At 40.7% G+C, this 22,376-nt stretch overlaps 1 protein-coding gene across 15 annotated transcripts in view; it reads right to left on the bottom strand.

Moving 5' to 3' along the window:
• The window catches only part of ABI1 (abl interactor 1), an 81,689-nt gene that overhangs the window by 22,693 nt on the left and 36,620 nt on the right, over nt 1-22,376 (bottom strand). For 14 of the 15 annotated variants that reach the window (XM_074157798.1, XM_074157806.1, XM_074157795.1 and 11 more), the window contains exon 3: nt 7,266-7,442. The exons of the other annotated variant lie outside the window; for it this stretch is intronic. In XM_074157798.1, coding sequence (XP_074013899.1) covers nt 7,266-7,442 — 177 coding nt within the window. The remainder of the gene's footprint in view (nt 1-7,265; nt 7,443-22,376) is intronic. 15 annotated transcript variants of the gene reach the window in all.

Consider the following 22,376-nt stretch of genomic DNA (forward strand, 5'->3'; position numbering starts at 1 on the left):
ACCCCTGCAGAAGCTGTAAGGAGCATGATTCCCTTCTCCTCCCTCTAGTTGTATTACTGTACACACAGGAGACAGTCAGATACCAGCATCCTGGTTGACGTACACATCAGAACAAAAACACGGTATGTAGGCTTGCTGGGGACGCTTGTGGTGCTGAGGCAGAGAACTAGACAGATCAGGATGTTCCCAGAAACAAGATAGCATGGTAAGCAGCAGTACAGGTTGGGGTTTCTTGCAAGCATCATAGCAGAGAGATGTTTCAAAGAAGCAAGCAGAACAATTTTGCCTTTCCAGGGAAAATCTGCCAAGCATGTGGCAGTCCTGGATGAAGTTTTAAGGTCTGTCACAAAATTAAGAAACCACAGTCTCAGGTTCAAGAAACAGGAGTCAACCTCACTGCATTTCCAAAAGATGACAGCTAGGGCAGTGGCACATCCGCAGAGTCCTGACAGTGTGGGACAGGAGGTTGGCCACGGACTGACAGCCAGCAGTGGGCTGGAAAGCAGTAATGCAATTAAGGCAATGAGCAAAACAGGTGTTTGCAACAGCCATGCAAGGCATTTATCAAAGCCAAATGTGAGGCTGCTTCTGTAAATGATGCCAGGAATTCAGAGTACCTGCACTGAGAATTTTAGCTGTGGGTTTGGATAGGACAAGCAACATTTTGGGACAGTCAAGTATTGACTGTAAGTACCAAGAATGAGGTTTACTTGCTTAAGGCAACTATTTCAGCAATTCCAGCATGCTCGGTTCTGGTAGTCCAAACAGTACAAAAATACCTGCCGACAAAGGCAGTAAGCAGCTTTCTGGAACTGAGGCCAAAGGGACAAGACCAAGAATGGCATGAAAGGGTAGGGTGTGAGGCAAGCAAAAGCATCTACTGGCAGCCAAAGGATGTCCAGACATTTGAGGGACTCAGCTGGCTGGCCTCAGGAGGCAGCCATCTAACTAACTGTTTTTAATAGTTTCCATGTCAAGTAACAAGTCATGGGGGAACATTAGTCATGACTCAGGGAACCAGAAAGCTATTATTTGAGTTATAAACTGTTTGGACATTTATGTGAGCAAATGTATCTATAAGCACAGAAATACAAAAGGCCACTTGCACATAGGATCAAAATCCTTATCACACTGACATCCAGCAAGTTCCTTCTGCACATTTCAGCTACGAACTCTCCAATTTCAGATTGCAGAAACTTCAAATCTCTATGCAGGTCGGTTGTACTTCCCCTACTGTATGTGTATGTCACTCACTATTTCTCAACTTTTGAATTTAAAGAGCCAATTTTACTCAATATTCTGCCATACCTAGGACCACTGAAAGCCATCATTAAAGACCATTCAATATAAATGCTGATCAATAGAAACAAATGTTTAAAAAATGCGTCAGTCTAATAGCATCTGGCAAACTCAGAACTTTTTATATGTATGCTGTGCAAAAGCAATAACCAGCCTCAGATCCGTTACCTTTGACCAGTAATCACAGCCATCAACCACAACAGAAAAAAAACCCTGATTGTGCTTGATGACTCTTTAGACAACCTCCCTGTTTACTTAAAAAGGTATTTCCTTTATTAGCCAAGGGAGAATTATCTGAGACATCCCTACAGAAAGGCAGCTGGCCTTAGGACCGTTTGAAGTGCTATTATGTATCTGCAGCCAGGCAATTCAATTGCTCCATAGGCATCCTCATAGATTTTTGCACAAGATTGCCTCCTGTCTCATCAGTGGAGCAGTTTGGGAGTACCGCAAGATGACACAGTCGGAGCAAGAAAAGCAGCTGGAGGGGTACTTGTACATGAAGATCTGGGATGTCTGAGGAAAGGACACGGTAAAGCACCAAGTTTAGAATATGGTTTCCTCACAGAAATCAAGATATGGACTTAGGGAAAGTATGTAATCAAAGATGTTTTCGGAAGGCAGACTGTATGTGGGTGTCAGACACTCAGGTTAACACACTTCTGCCACTAGTTCTGTGCAGTTTTAAAGAAATCATTCCTGTGTCTCAATTTCATTACCAGAATGGGTCAGAAGCCTTTCTTTGTTCTTTATTTCCTTATAGTCTCTTGTAAGGCAGATTATTTTGAGAAAATTTAGGTTTCAAATTAATATTTCTTTCAAGATTGAACATGATTAGGTAAGTTTCTCTTCAGTGAAATTTTACCTTTAACTTTTAGCTATAACCTCTCCCAGTATTATTTGCAACCTAGTAATTACATAGTCTTCTGTTAACAGTAACCAGATGTAGCTTGTCAGCACTGCTTCTCTCCTTTATGTCTTTTTTTTTTCTTTTCAGTTTCCAAACTAAGCAGGCAAAAATTTTCAAGTCACATTTGACTTTAAAATGGTTTTACATATTAAACTGCTATTAACATACAAAAACCTGCTTGTGGATGACAGACAAACTTAATATTTTTCCTTCAGTACTCAGTAGTCTTGTTCAGAGAAAGACACCTAGATTCTTGCCTGTAAATACTTCAAGTTTTTTGAATTCTTTGAGTTGGTAACTTTGAGTCTAGCTACAATAGAATAAGGTTAATGTAAAAAAAAATCATTTCCAAAATCAGAAAATAAAGAGATCTCATAGTTTTGAGTTTTCTTTGCACACAGAAAGGCTTGAAACCTACATTGTGTCAGACGACACCACACACACTTCTGAATTTCCAGTAGCAAAGCGCCTTATGAAAAGCACACACTGTCAACACTCAAAAGGGAGTCATTAGAGTTGGCAACAGGAAAAGTTACTTTTTCCCCCAGAGAAGCCTTCTTTACCCTACAGCAATATTTACTGTTTGGCCCTGACCCCAGAGGGATGATGTGACTTTAATGAAATTGGCCGCATGACATCCTTTGAAGCGTGTCTGACGCAGGCTAATACAGGGACAAAGGCATCAGAGGCTCAGGTTCAGGATCCCTGTCTCACTTTGTTTTTATTAGAGTGAATTATTTAAAAGTTAATACTCAAGCAGCTAACACATAAAAGGTCTTAGCCTAAACGGGAAGCAGACACGATTAGGTAGCCTTCTACCCTCACATCAGCACCTCATCTGCATTTTTGTTTTGCACCAACACAGACATGAGCATGAGGAATGCAGGTGAGTAGGGCAGGCTGAGAAGCGGTACAAGGATGAGAGCAAGGCTCCCTTTCTCTGACCTTAGTTATTTGGTAAGTTTTGGCCCAAACCCTACTTTAGGGGTCTCCTGCCAACTTCCATTTGCTTGAGAAAGATTTCTGAATGCTTAACTCCTGTTTGACTTCCTGGGCAAGAAAGCTTCTTCCAGTTTTAATGCACTGAAATGCAAGTCATTTATGGAGACCAAATTCCAAATTGTTCCTTAAAACAAAGCTGAAAAGTGATCAATCTTTATATACAATTCAAGTTGGATTTTGAGGAATTATTACTTCCAAAAAACAAACGATCCAATTACAGCTATTAGGCATTTCAATTTAGCAAGTATTCAACATTTTATCTGCCTTTAGCATAAGGCATCGTTTTAATTTCCTACTTAGCTGTCATTTTACAAACTGCTGCAATTCCACCTGCCTCCTATTCGGGAAAAAAAAAAAAAAATTATAATAAATTCAAAGGCCAACTTTAGTGCTTTTAAGGCAGCTTCCAAGCTTCCTCCTCCTTCTCCCCCCTCTTAAACTGAGGATTTTCTGTATGAGTAATTGTATTTGACCTATTTATTTGCTGGCACACTACCTTTTTTTTTTTTTCCCTTGCACAAAAGAAGAGGAAAGAGAAGGAAGGAAATGTTAGAGTAGCCTCTGCCTAATAATTTTAACCCAAGCTCTACACAGGAAGGCAGGCTCTCACATCACGACAGTTACTCTTATTTACCAAGAATGACTTCAGCTACATTCCCCTATCCCCAGAGGGTGACAGCTGAGCAACTACTTAACAGACTGGCAAAAATGCTTGCCTGTGTGTTTCTTGGAGCCATCTACACATAATATTTGTGTTGCAAGGAAAAGCCTTCTCACTAGCAAACCAACTTTAAAAGCACTCCTGATTTTGACTGATGCTAGTCTTGGCTTCATAGGCACGTATATAAAAAAAAAAAGCAACTTTACTCCTTTTGGAGACTTCATCTGTATCTGCCCCTGCAAAGGGAAGGGGTGGGGAGTGGAGCAGCTTTAGCAGCTTGGGGCTGCCACGGAGCTTTCAGGCTGTCAGAGAAAGCACCTCTGTGATCCTAGGATGCTCTACGAAAAAGCTTTTCTACCAAGAAGCTGCTGGAAGAGAAAACAGCACTGCCTTCCAAGAAGGTTTCTCCCATCAAGGAGGAAACCTGCTATAGAGAGCAGCTGCTTACCGTCACTGCCGCCCCCACTCTCATCACCTGCCCCCAAAAAAACTGCTGCATGCGAGACAGAGGGGAGCACGCAGAGCCCTTCTCCAGGCCCCAAGCACAGGCACCTGCTTTTGCATCCCCTCTACACAGCCATGGGAAGCATCAGAGACACACACAAAGAAAATGAGCTGTGAGTATGCACAGGAGGTGTTTCTGCATTTGCTCAGATGGAAGATGTACAGAGGAAGACAGCATTTGCTCTGAGAATTACCTATCATTCTATTTTTTATTTTTTTTTTAAATTCTGAGAGCCAGTATTTTTATTTACACTTTTAATATAAAATAATTCAGGATCACCCCTTAAATTATACTGCATATTTTAATGACATTTTTTCTGGGATTAGTATTTCATGAAATAAATAAAAGCAGAAACAGGCTCTAATCCATCCTGTATCTTTGATTTCTCTTCCTTGTATTTTTCCTTTCTCTTTGTTGTGTTCTGATGCAGGATTTGATAGAGTCCCATTAACAGCAATAAATTGTCACCTGCAGATTTCAGTGTTGCATAATTTTTAATACTTAAATGTCAATGTATGCGTTTTACTGTATTTTATTGACAGTTGCCACAGCAGAAGACATTCAAGGACCTGCAAGTTTGTCAAATTGACAATTGCTCCAGGCAGAATTCAAACTACTTCTCCTCTAGAAAAACACGGGTTCTATCAGACACGTTGCTGTATAAATTGGGGTGAAATTTTTGGTCAAGAAAGTAAGACTTAACAGAGTCTGAAGCATCTTCTAAGACCATTCTAGACAAGAAGTAGTTTGTAATTCAATTTATTGTATGCTTCCCCCTAATTTGTAAGTTCAAGAAGCAATTCAGGTTCTCAGCACCATCCGTTATTTGTGCTGATTTCCAACAGGACAGTTTCTTAAGTTGGTTTGGTTTTCTTGTAACGGCACTAGCTGTTTGCAGACAAAGCAAGCTACTTCCTTCAGAGCTATAATCTGTGTCACGCTCTCAGAACCCAAGTAATACAATGTCTAAAACATTTAATTATGTCATTCACTACTTCAGCCCACTCTTCTCAACAGTGTGTCCAGCGAATGTCAACACCGGTGAAGGTGTCAAATGCATGACAGCCATCTTGAACTGTAGACCCAAGGCCTGGCGGGCAGCTTATTTCGTTTATGCAACAAGTCTACACACAAAATACCAACATCCTTTTTCTACTAAGTGCTTCATGCCTTCCATGGTCATAAAACACTTAGGCAAATGACTCAATAAAGAAACAATAGCAAGATACAATTTGTAGCTGACTTGTAATGAGTTGATAATTTGGTTATTACTGGAAGCTATTTTATCTCTGAACAGACCAAGTTTTTAATACAGAATTAAAACACTAAGAGTGGAAAAAAACCCTTTACTAAAAATGTTCTATAGCTGCCTAGAAATAGGTAAAACAGCACCTCATTTCCACCCCCTAAACAAACAGGGTGACGTTAATAAAGACACCCGTACTCTTAAAAGCAAACAGTCATATTGAAAAATGCAACAGCTACACCTTAACAACTTCAGCGTTTATGGATCAAGCAACTTGTTTTGAGCCTGCACAATCGAGTAGTTCATCAAAGCATCAACTTCAGAGACTAACAGTAATTATTCTACTTTTGAAAAAGTCTCCTACAGCACTTGATCCCTGGAGCACTTAAATGCAGAAACCAACATCCTGACAATGAATTTGTGGATTCCTGTATTCTCTATTCATAGAGCTCTCTCCTCAAATGCAGACACTGTACTGAAAAATTACCAATTTCTCCTACCCCAGTGTTTCTATTTTACAGCAATTCAGGGTATGCTGTTCAGGCTTCTACATAGAATTATGCTTCATCCAGTCTGGCTTAAATCATTAGTGTAAAACAACTCTAAGAGTTACAAGTTTAGCTACAAACAAAGTGAAAAAAACAAGGCAGTCCAAAATCACTATGTTAATTCGTAGCCTAGAGCTCTCATGGTATAGATCTGCTCTCTAACTTGTGTTGGAAATGCTCCTCTGGGCCTTTGGAAGGTTACTACAAAGCAGGAGGTACCCTGGCACTCTTTTGTGTTGAGTAATTCTGAAAGATCTGTTCCTCAAGAGCTCAGCGATTCAAAGGGTATGTGACAGGCTGATCTAGCTGCACAACTGACTGACCAGAGCACATCAAGCTTTAGAGGATACACAAGTGTTGAATAAAAGCTTTTTAATGCCATTCAAGGCAAGATTGTTTTGAACTGAATATACCTGAAAGGCCAGCTCTAGGGGAATACAAAGCTATTTTTTATAAAAAGATGTCCAGGGAGCAAAGGGTGTTCTATTAATTCACTTCAACTATGACCATTTCAAAGGAGGTAGACATTAATTTACGAAGGCTTTTTTTTTTTTTTAAGAGAAGGAAAATGAGACTGTCCAAAAGCACAAATGGGAGTGAGACATCAAATGCCACTGAGATTTAGATGCCAACTAGCTGACCTCCTCTCTCATGACCACCCTCCAAAAAACCCCAACAAAAAACCCCACTTCACCAGCCAGCTTCCCCACAACGGATGACTTTATTTTTCTCAATAACAAAAGAAATAAATAAAGGGAGTAGGAGAGACAATTTAATCAGAGGAGGAAGCAGTGATAATGTTAAAAGTCATTCATGGCTTTTTTGACAAGTCATTAGCCTAAGACCATGAGTCATTATTACCAGACATTGTGATTACCACTGACAGTCACAAGGTTATGGCAAACATTGCTCAAAAAACGCTCACTGTAAAACAATCCATTTTGTTATTGAAATGTTTGTATGTGGGAGCGTATCAAACCCATGATCCTTCCTACCATAAATGAACTAAACATTTTAATGTCAGTAACATTCTGCCCCAACCCTATCTCCTGATCTGTGTTATGTGGAGTCCTCAAGTGTCCGGGTATTCTTACCTTTACGCCATGGCCAACATCATCCAGCACTGTGTAGTCTATAGGTTTTCGAATATACCTTACAGGACGTTCCATGTTCGCTGGCGCTATAATTTTGTGAGTTCTCGATGTGTTCTTATTGGTCGTCAAAATGCCTATCTCTCTGCGAGCGACCTTTTCTTTATGGATGTCCACAGTCTAGATTAAAAACAAGAAAGTAGGGGTTTCTTTAGGCATTTGCTGTTTTCTTTACAGAGCTATCTACACGTTTAGGCTTCACTATTAGACAAAGAGTCTGAACCGAGTTAATGCTGCTGGAAGAATGCCAGTTTATTGACAAAATGAGTTTAATCTACACGAACACTGTTTGAAAATTACACTTTAATGAAATAACCAATATTAATAATAAAATTACAATTATACATTACTGCTTTGACACTCTAAAGACACTATGCAGATACAGTCCTTGCAGATTAACCCTCAACGTTCTTATGACTGACACTAGTAATAAATTACTCCAACTCCACAGCTGGGAAACCAGAACAGACAAGCGAAGCAATTTGCCTGCAGCCCCAGAGGGGGACTAAGCTTGGGAAGTCTGTGCGGTAATTTCTTTCAGCAAAGCCATCAGTGCGTATCAGAGTCTGCACAGGGAAGGACTAATTTCAGCACTGAGGCTAGTTTCACTCATACTCTTTATAGCAGCTTTACTAAAAGAATAAAACAGAGCCTGCAAGTAAAGAAATATAAAATATCCTGAGCGCCATCATTTTATTAGGATATACCTAAAGAGACAAAAAAAGGGAGTCCACCAGCCTGTGAAGGATCAAACTAAGCTTCACATAACAGACACATGCTTCTACATGCAATATAACCAGCGCTTAAACCCTAGCTGAAGGAGAACAAGTACAAATCAACCATCAGATGCCACAGAAAGCCCCACCTCTAGCAAGTTGATTTCAAGATTCAGGGGCTGAATTTACTGGTTAAACTACCTACTAGAAGCTCAGGATCTCATTGCAGGAGACGGTATCTGACAAAAACCACCACTTCAAGTGACTCTGAACAAAACCTATCAAGCCACCACTTTTTTCAGTAAGGAAAATAATTCTCAGTAAGCAGCAATTCCTCCTGGAGAGACTGTCACAGAAACAGAGAGTCGAGGTTCAGAAAAGAAAGAAAAATCCTTGTCCATCAGTACTTGTTTGGGTATGTCTCTAGAAGTGGCTTCATCTAAAATGGATATTGTGATGTGCAAGGTTTTGTTTAGTGAAGCAGAGGCAAAGATAAAGCACAAAATTAGTTTATATTTCACCTACTTCTGTATGAGGCAAGGTGATGGAAGGTAAGCATCCAGGAAACGACCATTTCTAGGAAAAGCAGCATTCAGTGTTCAGAACTCACTTTGAAATACCTTCTATTGAACTGGTTTTTTCCATTAACTGGTGCACATGCTCAAATAATCTTAAATTCTCCAGAGTAAGTACAGAAAGAAATAAAATCCTCCTACAGCTCTGATACACGGCATTGCAGATTACAAGTGGGAACACAAGTGGAAAAGTACCTAAAAGCAGTGATATCAAGCAAGCTTGTTTTCACAGCTTAAATAACAGACAACTTGTAACATCGCAAAAAGTTCTTTTACTTTGGAAGTGCATGGAATCTTAATGGAAATAAGAGCTGTGATTTTCCAGAGCAATACAAGACATTAAATGTGTATGTCTGCATAAGTTTATTTGGAATAAGTGAATTAAATATCTCAATAAAGCTCTGGAGCAAGCTTTATTGTTCTAAATGCTCATGCTCTGAAAAAAATCCCAAAGCCAGGAATAAAAAGCACCTTCCCAAATGAGACAATCCTATACATCAAGCATTTACCACTACATCAGTATTAGATATCAGCAACTGCACCTACATTTTCTCCAGCAGCCAATTTCACAGACGACAGAGCAAAGACTTAAGAACAAGCTTACCCGAATTTCTTCAACTCCGGCTATTATTTATTCTTTTCCTTTTAGAGACTAAAATATGCATGTTATTTCTGTCTTTTAGTTTGCTTTCAGCAAGATCAAGTAACATTATCTCAGTGCTGTGCTACGTGTTCTTAGGTCATCTCTCTTCCAATTCCCCTGTAAAACCTGAACACTTTTGTTCAATGATCATACCAGGTCTCAAACTATTTTACAAACTCTTTAATATAATGCAACTCTTCATATTTTGTAATACATGAGCACTGCATAGGTGAAAAAACCCCTTTAGAGTCACCTAAACAACACAGCAATACAGGAGACTGAGGAGAACATCCGTTTAAGACACATACCACAATGTTTCAAAAGAGAGTATTCTAAAATACTACTGTGCCCCTTGAAATAAATCTATGATTCTATTTTATACTCATGAACAGAATCTGTTATTACTAACAAATTCATTTTTTTGTTCAGTGCATGGACAAAAATTAATCTTTCTACTAAGAGTTTTTAACATTGATATCAAAAGGAAAAAGAAACAAAACAAAACAAAGCCCTTCACAGTACAAAAAGATGTATCTTCTCCTAGCAGGTAGTCCATGAAAACTGACTTTTCCCTCCTTGCAATGAACAATGAAAATTCTATAAATTACTAGAGCAGAGGATAAGAAATTCCAGGAACAGATGCTGTACCATACATGCTTTGGAAAACGACCTAAGTAATTTTGCAACAAATTCTTGTTAACTGAAAAAACCCTTTAGAACAGGAAAAGAGCATATATTAATTATATCAGACAGCTTATCCAAAATTAAATATAGAGCAGCGATGTGTAAAGTCTCTCCACAGATTTCAGTAACGTAAACCAAGCAAAGAGAAGACTATCTGTGTATCACAGTGCAGGGCCAGCAACCTAGGGCACATCTGTAAGTCTGGACCGGCACGCAGGCATGTCTGCGTGAGAGACTAATCCACTCTTCAAAGCAAATGAGACTGCAACTCTTACCACATCTGGTACACCGGAAAAGCAAAGCGATATTTTGCCCCTGTGCAAAGCAAAGGCTCCCAGCATATGCTTTGCACAGAGCAATATGCTGCCCATCGGCTACTAGACAGCATCTCGCTTCATCAAGAAGAAATGACTTTTTCTAGACCTATAAAGACTGCGTGTTATTAATTGTTATGTGATCATTATGCAAAACAAAGCACGTAACAGTTGTTAATTTTTGTATTTTTATTTATATCTATTTGCTTGATGTTGATGTAGAAGTTTCTTGTATAGTCACAGACCATGTCTTTCACTTCCAAAAGAGGAAAAACCCAAAACACAAGCAATTTTTAGCAAGATAGCATAGCTACCCAGCCAGACAACAGTTAATTCCCAAGAGAGACAAGTCAGGTACCAGGTAACAGCCAAACTAGACCATTTGCAAAGCTCTGGCCACGCTTGGTACCTGTAGCTATGAGTAAGTGTCCACTCTGACCAACACTGCAGCTAAACAGTAAGTTAGTTTGTGATTTCATGCACGAAACCTACTTTTAAACACCAAAGATGGAGAGAAGTAAAGTATGGCAAACCAGCTTCAGTTAACGCAGGTTAACAAGCACTAACAAACAATCAGATCAGCTTCAAATACGGTTGGCCTATGCTGAAACATAAATACGTAGTATAATTTAAAATCTGGGGAACAGGGATGCATTTCTCACTCCCAGACAACATAATCCAGGAAGAAAAGTCCAGCATTGTACTGATTTGGCAAAGAGGGAGAAGACAGCCCTTCTAAAAGCACAACATGTTCCCTTTGCAAAGCAAATTTAAACTAACCCATCAAACAAACCCCCTTGGCATTATAACTGGGTGCTAGGGACCATGACAGTTAATCCCAGATGCAAAGTTAAGCTTGGAGGTTGAAGGAACTGTTAATGATTAGCTGCCTCCACTATCTGTCTGCTTCAAACCATATGAAAAAGCAGTTGATCAACAGGATGTAGAGTTAAAATTTAACTATTTGTTTCCTTACAAGTAGCCTCAAGGCCAAGTGCAGCACAGCAATGACAAAGCAAATTGTTGCTCTTTTCTCTTCTTTTTCAGTGCTGCAGATACCACTCTACCCATGTGCTACAGGGTGCAAGCCCGGGACAAACACTTTACAAGAAAAAGAGACTGCAGTACATTTGCCAAGCTAATTTAAGGATATCTCTAAATATTTTAATAAAGCCCAGGTATACAGGGACATTTAAAAAAAAAAAAAAAGGGGGGGGGGGGGGAAGACAAACAACTTCAAAGTTTGACTATCTTTTTAATCCTGAACCACTGCAACTCAAATTTATGAGCCAGATACTCACACAGTCGCTGCTTCTCTCACTAAATGCACACACAGATGATAAAGAACGGGGAGGAAAAAACACCAAAAAAAAAGCCCCAAACCTCTATCAACTCCACTTAGCAACCAGGCACTGCCAACTTCAGGCTGTCCTGAAGGACAACTCACTACACTAATACCACAGATTTACACCAAGCAAATACCCTTCAGATTTGCATTAAATTAACGGATACTCAAGAAGCGTTGGGCAGGAAAACGCCACTTCAGGTTTCCTACTCTGCTCCTCCCCAGTTGCTCAAGAACGCAGCTTGAGCTGTAGCAGCACACACACACTCACCTGGCAGGGGGACAGGAGAAGCAGCGTGTGGGGCTGCACATTGATCTTACCAGCAAGCTGGAAAATGCTGCCAGGCTTTTGGGAAGAGAGAAGTGACGGTTAGGGGAGAGAAGAACAGCTGCCCAGTCCTCAACAGCGAGAAAAGTGGCTACCAGGTAAAAACAGCAGAGAAACACCCCACCCCCAAAAAAGAGAGTCTAACATACAGTGTAGGAAGCTACAAACAAAAAAAATACCAAAAAAACACCACAAAATAATCAAACCACCACACGCTTACACCCATGAATTTGAAGACGAGTGAAAAGTCACTTCAAGGGCATTTTCTTGACTTAAAAATCTAACATCCAAAACACATTAGACAAAAAAAAAAAATCCTAAAATTACACCACCATTTTTACTGATAGTTTATCAGGCCTTTTCATGCAATGGTTTTAAGAACTTTTATTTTCACACAAGGAACATCCTTCAAACAAATGTCCTGTGCTACACAGAGCTGCAAGTCAGTAACTTTTCAATTTGTCCCTAGGCTCACTCAGACAAGAAGGAACGTAGGCTCAAACTCCACAGGCCTCCTCAAGCTGCTACTTTAGAGAAAATGAGGAGAAAAGGAAGGCCAAACAGCTTGTTATTAGCAACAGTCTTCTGTAATTTTGACATTGTTTCCCTTTTTTGCTTTTTCAGTTTGTGGTTGAACACAGGGTGGGGATTAGGGGCCTGAAGCATCTCCCTTATGAGGGGAGGCTGAGGGATTTGAGTCTTTTTAGTCTAGAGAAGAGAAGACTGAGGGGGGATCTGATCAATGCTTATAAATACTTAAAGGGAGGGTGTCAAGAGGATGGGGCTGGTCTTTTTTCAGTGGTGCCCAGGGACAGGACAAGAGGAAATGGGCACAAACATATAAGAAGTTCCACCTAAACATGAGGAGGAACTTCTTTACTTTGAGGGCAACAGAGCACTGCAACAGGCTGCCCAGGGGGGTGGTGGAGTCTCCTTCTCCGGAGACATTCAAAACCCGCCTGGACAAGTTCCTGTGCAACCTGCTCTAGGTGGACCTGCTTTGGCAGGGGGTTGGACAAGATGATCTCCAGAGGTCCCTTCCAACCCCATGTGATTCTGTGATTCTGTCTGTTACTAAAACTTTTATTTCAAATAAGTAAAGTCCTGGTTACAGGGTAATCAGTGTTATGCATATCTAAATGTTAGCAGAATAGGTTCCTTTACACAAGCAAAACCACAGACATAAGCCACATCAGCCATGCATGCAGCATGACCTGTTACCACTTCCCACCCCGCTCTCCTTAGCATACTGGTGTAATCACACTTACTGAGTCTCAGTAACCTGTTCTGCACAGTTGGTGCTGTACTTCCCCAAAGTAATCTATCTGTTCCACACCTCAAGTGAGGTCTGCAGTTTTAGGCGCCTCAGTGCAAGAAGACATCAAACTATTAGAGTGTGTCCAGAGGAAAGCAACCAAGATGGTGAAAAGTCTGGAGGGCAGAACTTTCAAGGAGCAGCTGAGGTCATTGGTTTGTTCAGCTGAGAGAAGGCTGAGGGGTGACCTCATGGCACTCTGCACCTTCCTTGAGGGGGGCAGTGGAGAGGAAGGTGCTGATCTCCTCTCTCTGGTGACCAGTGATAGGACACAAGGAAATGGAACGCAGCTGCATCAGGGGAAGTTCAGACTGGACATTAGGAAAGGGCTCTTCACTGGGAGGGTGGCTGGTCACTGGAACAGGCTGCCAGCGAAGTGGTCAGGGCCCCAAGCCTGTCAAGAGTTCAAGTATGATACTTTTAGTCATATGGTTTAGTTTTAGGTAGTCCTGCGAGAGCAGGGAGTTGGACTCAATGATCCTTATGGGTCCCTTCCAACTTGAGATGATTCTATGCTAAAGTCATCATTACTGAAAGGCAAGTTCACGGAAAGATTATTTCATTCATTCTAGTCTCAGAGCAGTGAAATTCCCTTAACCAAAGGGCATTGCTGGCAGTATAAAAAAAATGGCATAAGAAAAAAAAAATAAGTAAGATTTCTAGTCAAAGACAAGCCAATTGGAACACTAGATCCGATGTATCAAGTCAGGTTAGCAATGTGTCAAATACAGTTATCTCCCTTCAGCAGAAACCGTGCCTGATGTTACACAAAACACTAGGAAAAGATGCAGGTTTCAGACTGAACCTAGTCAATAAAAGTATGCAATACACAGGACAGAGAGTAGTGCAGAGAAAGGAGTTTAGTTTCCTTCCTCGACCTCTGGGACAGTTGTCTGGATTCCAAACTTACTTGTTCATGTTTGAATACGCAAGGCAAGATCTGTTCTACTACCAGTAAAAATGAGCCACAGCTTCAGATTTAGTTGCTCATAGCAGTAAAATACGTAGATAGTTGACTGATACAAACATTGTAACAAACACCAACAAAAGTTTTCTAGTAAATAGGTATTTTCTCTTAGGTGCTACAAGCTCATATACCCAGACCGTAAATTGTAGTGTTAACCAAAGGAAACATAACTTAAGAAATAAACACTAAGGTGCTTTCAGCATCCCTTAATAAAGAAAAAAAACAAACTCTCACTCTTTGTAACTTTTTCCTAGACCCAGTTTTAATATTAGCCCTTTTTGTCACTCTCCAAACTGGCAGAATTCATTGTCTTACTATAGTTTACTCAATAGCTTCCCTGAAATTAAAAAAAAACCAACTGATGAGACCAAGAACATTAGCCTGTTATGTTTTAGAAATACAGGTTTATCCCACTGCTACTTTCATAAAGAAAGCATATTTAATAAGAATTTTTAAATAAATTAATAATGGTTAATTGAATAATGGCACTGAAGAGATCCTGGTCAATGCACGTTGTACAGGCTACCTGCAAGGAAGACAGTTTGACCTACAAAAAGGACAATAAAATCCCCAGCTTTAATGAGCTCAGCCAGACAGCTAACTTCTTCAGGGAGAACACCATTTAATGCTATTATTTTGTGAAGGAAATTCAAAGGAAAAATTAGTATACTCAACACAGAGAAACGTGAACATATTTACAGTGCAAGAGAAATATTCTACAGAAAAGATCAATTACAGGTTCAAGGGACATCAGGCAAGAAAAAGCATAAGTGGGTAGCTTCAGTTGTTTAAGACATCACGTACAATCAGATGTCTACACAATGTTACAAATTATAACTTGCAAGTGCAAGTAATTTAAGTATTTTACTTGATTACTATTGCTGATATATTGTCTGATCCCCATCAAGATAGTGTTCAAAAAACTCAAGAATTTACCTACAGAAATAAAATAACTTATTTCCATCTCTTGTCCAGAAGAGTCCCAGTGCTAAGCAAGCCTGGCCTCACTGGAGATGCAAAGAGCAGGGCACCTGTGCAACTGGCACCACTCACTCTTGTTTATCATTACGCACACACTCATTTATCCCATGGGGATCTTCTCCAAAGTATGACGCTCTACTGGCATTGGGAATTATAACAGTCAATTCTATTGACTACAAAGAGTTTGAATATCCCAGCTGTGAATGCACCAACTCAGACCAAAACCAGGCAGTTCGCTGGGCATCTGCCTCTTCCTAGCTCTTCAGCATGGACATCTGGTTTAATCAACCAACATCCGAGAAGCATATAAAAAACCTGGAAGAGACTTTGACAGAAGCACTGCCCTGTTTTCAGTGACTGCTGGGACCAATCCTATCTCTAACGTAGAAGACTGATGCAATGTTTTATCATGCCCAGTTAGCAATCAGTTGTGTGAAATTCAAGTCCCTAATTAGCTTCGAACCAATCTTCATCTGAAGCTTTATACTGGTTATCTTTTGCTTTCACAGTGAAAAGGGGAAAGGTCCTCCTTACCATCCTCCCCTCAAGAAATTAATTCAAGCTATCTTCAACTGTCCCTTCGACAGTCACCAGAATCAAGTCTGCTAAAAAGTACTGTCAATTTATCAGTTAATCCACAGAAGAAAACCAGTGCTAGCAACATGCAAGAGTAACTACAGAGGAAAAAAAGAGGTGCTTTTTTCCAGTTTCCCAAATTCTTTTAAGAATATAAGGATTTCAAGGCTTTACTATTTCACATACACAATCCTTCAATCCAATTTTCACTACGGCTTAAAGTCAGTTGCCTGAACACAAGTGTCTAATGTCATCTGAGAATTCTCAGAATGTCCTGCCATGCCTTCTGAAGCTGCATCATAAAAGACAGGTCTCCTGTCACCTCTGAAGCATTTAGAAACTTAAGTTTCACCTTGTATGTTTGCTTTGTATGTGGTGCTGGCAATGTAGGAGGCAACTGAAATAGATTTAAGAGTTGTATTTCCAGAGCTGCAAATCCAGCAATGTTTCTTGCAGGCTTATAGATAGAAGTTTCTCACACGTTCCCTTCAGCATACAGACAAGTTACAATAGTAGGACAGGCTCTCCAGAAAGCTTCATCTCCTAAAGTCCTGGTAAATCCAGGCCTCCTAAGGTAAGAGGCTAGAGGAGCCAGATAAGCCATGTCTCCTGTAATCTGATATATCACCTTCCTTCTCCTGCAGAGAGGATTCACAATCAAGAGCTTTTACAGATTAACACAGTGAACTAAGGCCATCGACACATATACACCAACTTGCCCAGTCTATAGAAAATGTTCACCATTGTCAGAGGGGGAAAGGCACGAGACAAAATAAAGGAAAAATAACGAATGAAATACTAAGTCCTATTTCCACAGGTAACGTGTGTAAATGCACACATTTTTATATCTTTATATACATAAACAATATATATTTTTAATATATATATAAAAACACAATGCTAACAATGCATTTTACTAATATCATCCCATGTTGGGGGGGGTTGAAAAGTGGTGCTTGTGATTTTTATTTTGACAGTTTATCACTGGATTTCTTCAATTATGTCTGAATGCGAATTATATGCCAGTTTAGTCTGTCTTTTTCTTTACATATACTAGCAGATTTTCTCAGATTCTCCTACCAGTTGCCATTGACATAAAGCAGACCAGATTTCAGCAAAGGTTTGAAGGTATTTTCTACCTTTACATAAGTAAAGATATCAAGACAGTTGGAAGGGGGCTGTCAAGGAGGGAAGTATACCATAGGCATCCCATTTACTCAGGACGCATTTGCTTGCTTGCTGTATGGTTTCAGAACTCAGAAGCACAGAATGTAAATCAACAATGCACATAGTCCATAGTACGTCCTGCTCCAGAATCATGTTTCTTAAGATGTACCAATTTCCATGCAAGGCATACTTGAAAGAAAATTGATTTCTGACCAACAGAACATGTGCTAGCAAGTGTGAAAATACACATATGTCTTAAAAAATAATTAAAAAAAAAAGTGGAGGTGTTGATAAGCCTCATTAAAATAAAAAAGCTGAAAACAAGAGCTAGAGAAACAGGCTTAAAGCAACGTTGGCCATAGAGAAATAGCTTCACCTTTAGCCCTCTTGCTGTTATGAAACTGGAAGCCTTTCTTCCAAAAGGAAGACTATAATTCACTGAGAATTGGACCCAACGACCCCAATTTCCAAGACACAATCTGTGAAGGTGGCACATACACCTATACAACAGCACTGAAAAGGAGAAGGAGGAGAGGTCTGTTCAGCTAAAGGATTATTAATATAGATGCTTTTTCAAAGTACCCTAGTGGCAAATCTAGTCACATATTCTGCTAGAGAAATTGAGCAGAAAGGGGATGCACAGAGGAGACACAGGGCAAGGACAGACCAGAGGGGCTGGGAGCGTGGTGCGTGACATTCTAGGGCAAGAATCAGAGCAAAGAAACCAGTCCACTCATCCAAGAGCCAGACTTGAGTTCGTGCCTGATTTTTCTTTCCTGGTGCCAACTGGAAATGGGAGGACTGCTATGGAGGATACAAATTCATCCTTCAGACAGGACAGAAGGAAAGAAGCGTCTCATGTTATTCTCTAATGGCTGCTTCAGAGCATGTTCATGCAAGGTGCTGAGAATATAAAACAGGGCAGCTGAAGGAAATCAGTAAGTCAACTGTGAAATGCCACCTCACAGAATTAGGCTCTACAAATGAGGAGCATCTATGGAGAGTTACAAAGACATCTCATCACACCCTCACCCTCTGGCCCCCACCTTCCCCAGCCAAAAGGAAGATGATGTCAGCACAGAGCATAAGGAGGGGAGGTCTGCAGGAGTATCTTTGGGAACAGGAAGAGGGATGTGAGAAGGAAGACTGGCAGATGGCAACTGAAGCAAATGGAGCTTAAGTCCTACAAAGGAAGAGATTTTTAGCAGCTCTACGGAGGCCCTCATTACGGAAAGAAAAGAGTTAAGACAACAGTCCTCCCTCCTCCCTGTTGCATTGGTGAAATACCAGAAGCACTTTGCTGAGGTTCACATAAGCATGGGGGAAAATGGAACTTCAAACATCTGGAGTATGGAGGTCAGACAGTGCTGCAGAAGCAGCTGGCCCTGCATGCAGGAGGCGGCTGTCTGCCAGGATGTCAGCGGAGTGAAGGGAAGAGGTGGGATTGGTCTGTGGCTAGGAGCAAGAGCCTGGAAAACAGCAGATTGAAGCTCTATTCCTGGCTCTGCCAGACTGCCTGTGCTACGCCAAGCAAGTCGCTTTGCTGCTCAGGCCCAGCTTCTCAGAGGTGCCCACTTGCAGCAGCTTGGAGAACAGAGTCAGACGGTGTAGGTGGGCACAGGTACAGGCAATGCTGCCACCGCTGCCAGCTCTGAGCACGGTGAAACACAGCGACAAACACACCCAAGATTTGTCTGTAAAGCAGCTTCCAGCAATGTTACCAGATTGCTACTGAAAATGCAGAAGTGAGTTATGGGTCACGCTTCCTGTGCTTGGGCAAACCCTACTGCCGATTGTAACCGTTTGGGCAAACCAAACGTACACGCACTTCAATGAGAAGGGAGTTGTGAACATTATCCATTTAAAAAAAAAAAAAGCAAGCCCTCCAATGACCGCTGCTACATGTTCCTGGGGAACGCAACATGAATTTTTGCATTATAGCCAACATTTTCTCTGTTTTTCAAATTCAGCTGCTTTTTGTCTTTCAAATTCAACCTCTTCTAGAGTCTGAGTATCATAAACAGGTAAGAAAAAAAAAAAAGCACTAATGTAGATCTTTCTGGGAGGACACAGAGAAGGGGAGATGGGGAGATTATTTGCAATTATCCTCTACGTGCCTCCTGAAGTCTGAGGCTTTTCAGCATCAAAAGCTGGGAGTGGGGGAGAGACAGAAGTAGCTTCTGCGGTGTTATTCCCTGTTCTAACACAAAATGCCCAATCACTCTAGAATACACTTTCCAGTATTTGCCAGAGATCCAGCTGTGGCGGAGCACCCCACCCCACCACTTCACAGCCACTGTGCGACAGGAAGTACAGACCCAGCGCTGCATCAGATGAAAACCACAGTGCGTGGCAAATTAACAATTGCTAACCACCCACTTGAGTTTCATGCTGTAAGACAAATAGCTTTTTGAAGGACGGTTCTCTTACTCCATCCTCCCTCTGCCTTCCTCCTCCTCTTCCCCTCACCAAGACAGCATTCTGATAAGGCAACCACCAAGGTACATCTCCTCTCCTCTAGTGAGCTGCAGATGTTCTCCACAGTGAACTGAATAGACATTTTAATGATTAATTAACACCAGTTGCATTGCTAATAAAGTTTCCAGAGGAAAAAGTATCTAAATGAGACCAAAGACTTATTAATTATATTTGAACACAAGCCAGAAATGCAAAGATCTGCTGATTAAAAACAGTCTTTAAAATAGAAGACACTTCAAAAGAGAAGTGTTTCAAGTGTACAATCCTAATGATTGATTTTGACAGAACAACAGTTGGGATGTGCAGTCATAACACGTTACATTTGTATTCAGTCTTAAAAAGCACAAAAAGCAGATAAATGCTTTTGATTATGCAAAGTCAAAATCCCAGCTGTATGTGTGAGTGTATTTCAGTACCTGAAATTAGATTTTAGTCATTTCCAATTTCTTTTTTGCTGGGTATTCCTCAAGATACGCATGCATGAGTATGCTCATTAGAAAAAAAAAATTAGAGAAGAAACAAAATATGCTTATGCAAGCTCCCACATGAGAGTTTCAGCATTTTAAAGTGGCTGAACGACTCCCTCTCTTCCTTACTAGAAGCAATGCACTTGTCTAGAATTAAACAAAACATACAAAGCTAAATATGTTCTTGACTGAAGGAAAGCACAAGGACAGAAAAGAAAAATTAAAAGGCTGCTTCAGTAGTTTGGACTCACTAAAGAACCACCATGGGAGTAGAACAAAATTGTATGTCTAACGAAAAGCATTTTGTGTGCCAAAAAAAGCAACTTCATAGGAGATGAACATGTGCAATTGCAGAGAGCACTGCAGGTGGCTGAAAAGGAAATCATCTAAAAAAAGCCTATAAAAAAAATAAACTGAACAGAACAAGTTTGAACTTTCTGAAAGTTTGACTGAGGTAAGGACCCGATAAAGCTGGAATAACGACAAGCCAGAATGGTCATGCCTGAACAATCCCCACATCCCCACCCCGCCAAAGCCAAACCCCTCACATTTCGTTGTAACTTGGCATTTCAAATCGGGAGGGAGGGCTGGGCAGGGGGACAGGGGCGACAGCGACGCACCAAAAGAAGCCTTAGCTTTAATTTATCACCTCTTTAGTACTTTAGTTTACCGCCTTTAATAGCAAAAATAAAATATTTTCCTACGATAGAGATTATGTTACACGGTTGGGAGAGTGGATTTATTGTATATTACAAAATAACCATTATGCTAAAGAATAAGGAACTCCCACATAAAACCTAGTCTAATTTGTCATACGAACTTACTTGAATCTTTTCTGAATTTATTTTCAGGCACATATTTTTCTTTAAAAAAAACCAACAACTGACCCAAAACCAGCAAAAAACCCACAAGGAAACCCCCCCCCCCGAGATTCCTCTCCCAAGCAGCCCCCTTCTCCTCATGAATTCAGGGCCTATGAGGTGTCTAAGATGGACAGTCCTGGGACAGATTGTTTCCCTAAGACATAAAACAGGGACAATATATGTGGAAATGATGTTGAGTATCCTTTAGCCACCTGCCAACATAGTTTTGACAACAAATCATCCAAGGCACAACGTTATTTCTATGCCTCTTTGATCATATCTTATTTGATGGCAGTGATATAAGCTAGTAGGAAATCTGCTAGTTTTCGGTTGGGTCAGCACTGCACCAAGAGTACCTCACAAGTATTAATTAAACAGCCATCAGATGGCTGAAGGCCATATTATCTACACCACAAACCCTCTTGGCTTAGTGCCACAAACACAACTTAACACACATGAAATTTCTTTTTCTCTTCTTTTGTTTCCTGAACATACAAAGGTTGAAGATTGCATTTCTCCAGAAGACAGCTATTTAAATTCTGGGGTTTTTTTTTTCAAGATTTTGTACGAAGCAAGCAAGTCTCTATGGCAAATAACTTTGTTGTAACTTTATGAGGTGCTACTGCAATGGGAGGGTAAGCAGCAATGGTCATTTTTTCCCCTCTTGTCCCCATTGCTGGTCTTATCAGTACCATAAGATGGCAGGAACGACCCTTAGCCACTACAGATCCCGCTTCAAAGTTTTCAGTATACTTACTCCACTCTGACGTTAACTTACTACCCATACTACTACCTTCAGCATATTATTGTAACAAAGAACTCTTCCGTGTCACTTTAATATCAAAACAATTAGGATTTGACAAGCTCCTCGGTTTTGTTTTCAAAGACAAATACAGAACAAGACTGTTCAACTCTCTGACCCAGCCTCCCCTTTCTCAAACCCCCTTCAGTAACCAGCTACCCCTTCTGAGGGTACATCAACAGAGGAAAAGCTTAGAAGCATCACAAACTTCACCAAGCTCAAAGTTCTTCTGATATCCCAGTTTCTATAGCCTATTGAGATACTTTAGCAAAAAAAGGAGAGTTAACAATTCCCTCACATGTTTCCTAAGGCTGCGTTACTATTTTGGACTGAGTCATACAGACTTCTTGTAATTTGGGGTACATTAAGTGAAAGCAGGAGAGAGACAACCAAATCACAAGCATGTATCGTGACGTTTACCAGTTTAATAGGGTGGGGAGGAAGGGACAGGGCAGAGATGGAATTGCTAAGGCTGCTCTACTTCTCCATTGCCATTTTCATTTCCACACACAACTAAACCAGGAAGTTGGGCATTGTTTCTGTAAATGGATTTCCCTTAGCCTCCTACTTTTGGCCAGGACCGATATGAAATGCAATTAGATCTGCTGGGAACATCCACGTGGCCTCAACAGTCCTATAGCAGCACTTAGTCCATACTGAGCCACAACATTCCCCAGCCAAAACTTTTCCAGACTAAGGCTGGGCACTCTGGCAGAGGACCCTGGCTCAAGAAGAAACCATGCCACCAGTCAACCCCTCCTCCAGCCCCACCTCTCGGACTCGTACACGCACACCCCCAGCAGCAAGTTCTTGGCTCTGACCTGTGCAAGTGC

This window comes from Numenius arquata, chromosome 12 (genome assembly GCF_964106895.1).
Source record: "Numenius arquata chromosome 12, bNumArq3.hap1.1, whole genome shotgun sequence".
Lineage (NCBI taxonomy): Eukaryota > Metazoa > Chordata > Aves > Charadriiformes > Scolopacidae > Numenius > Numenius arquata.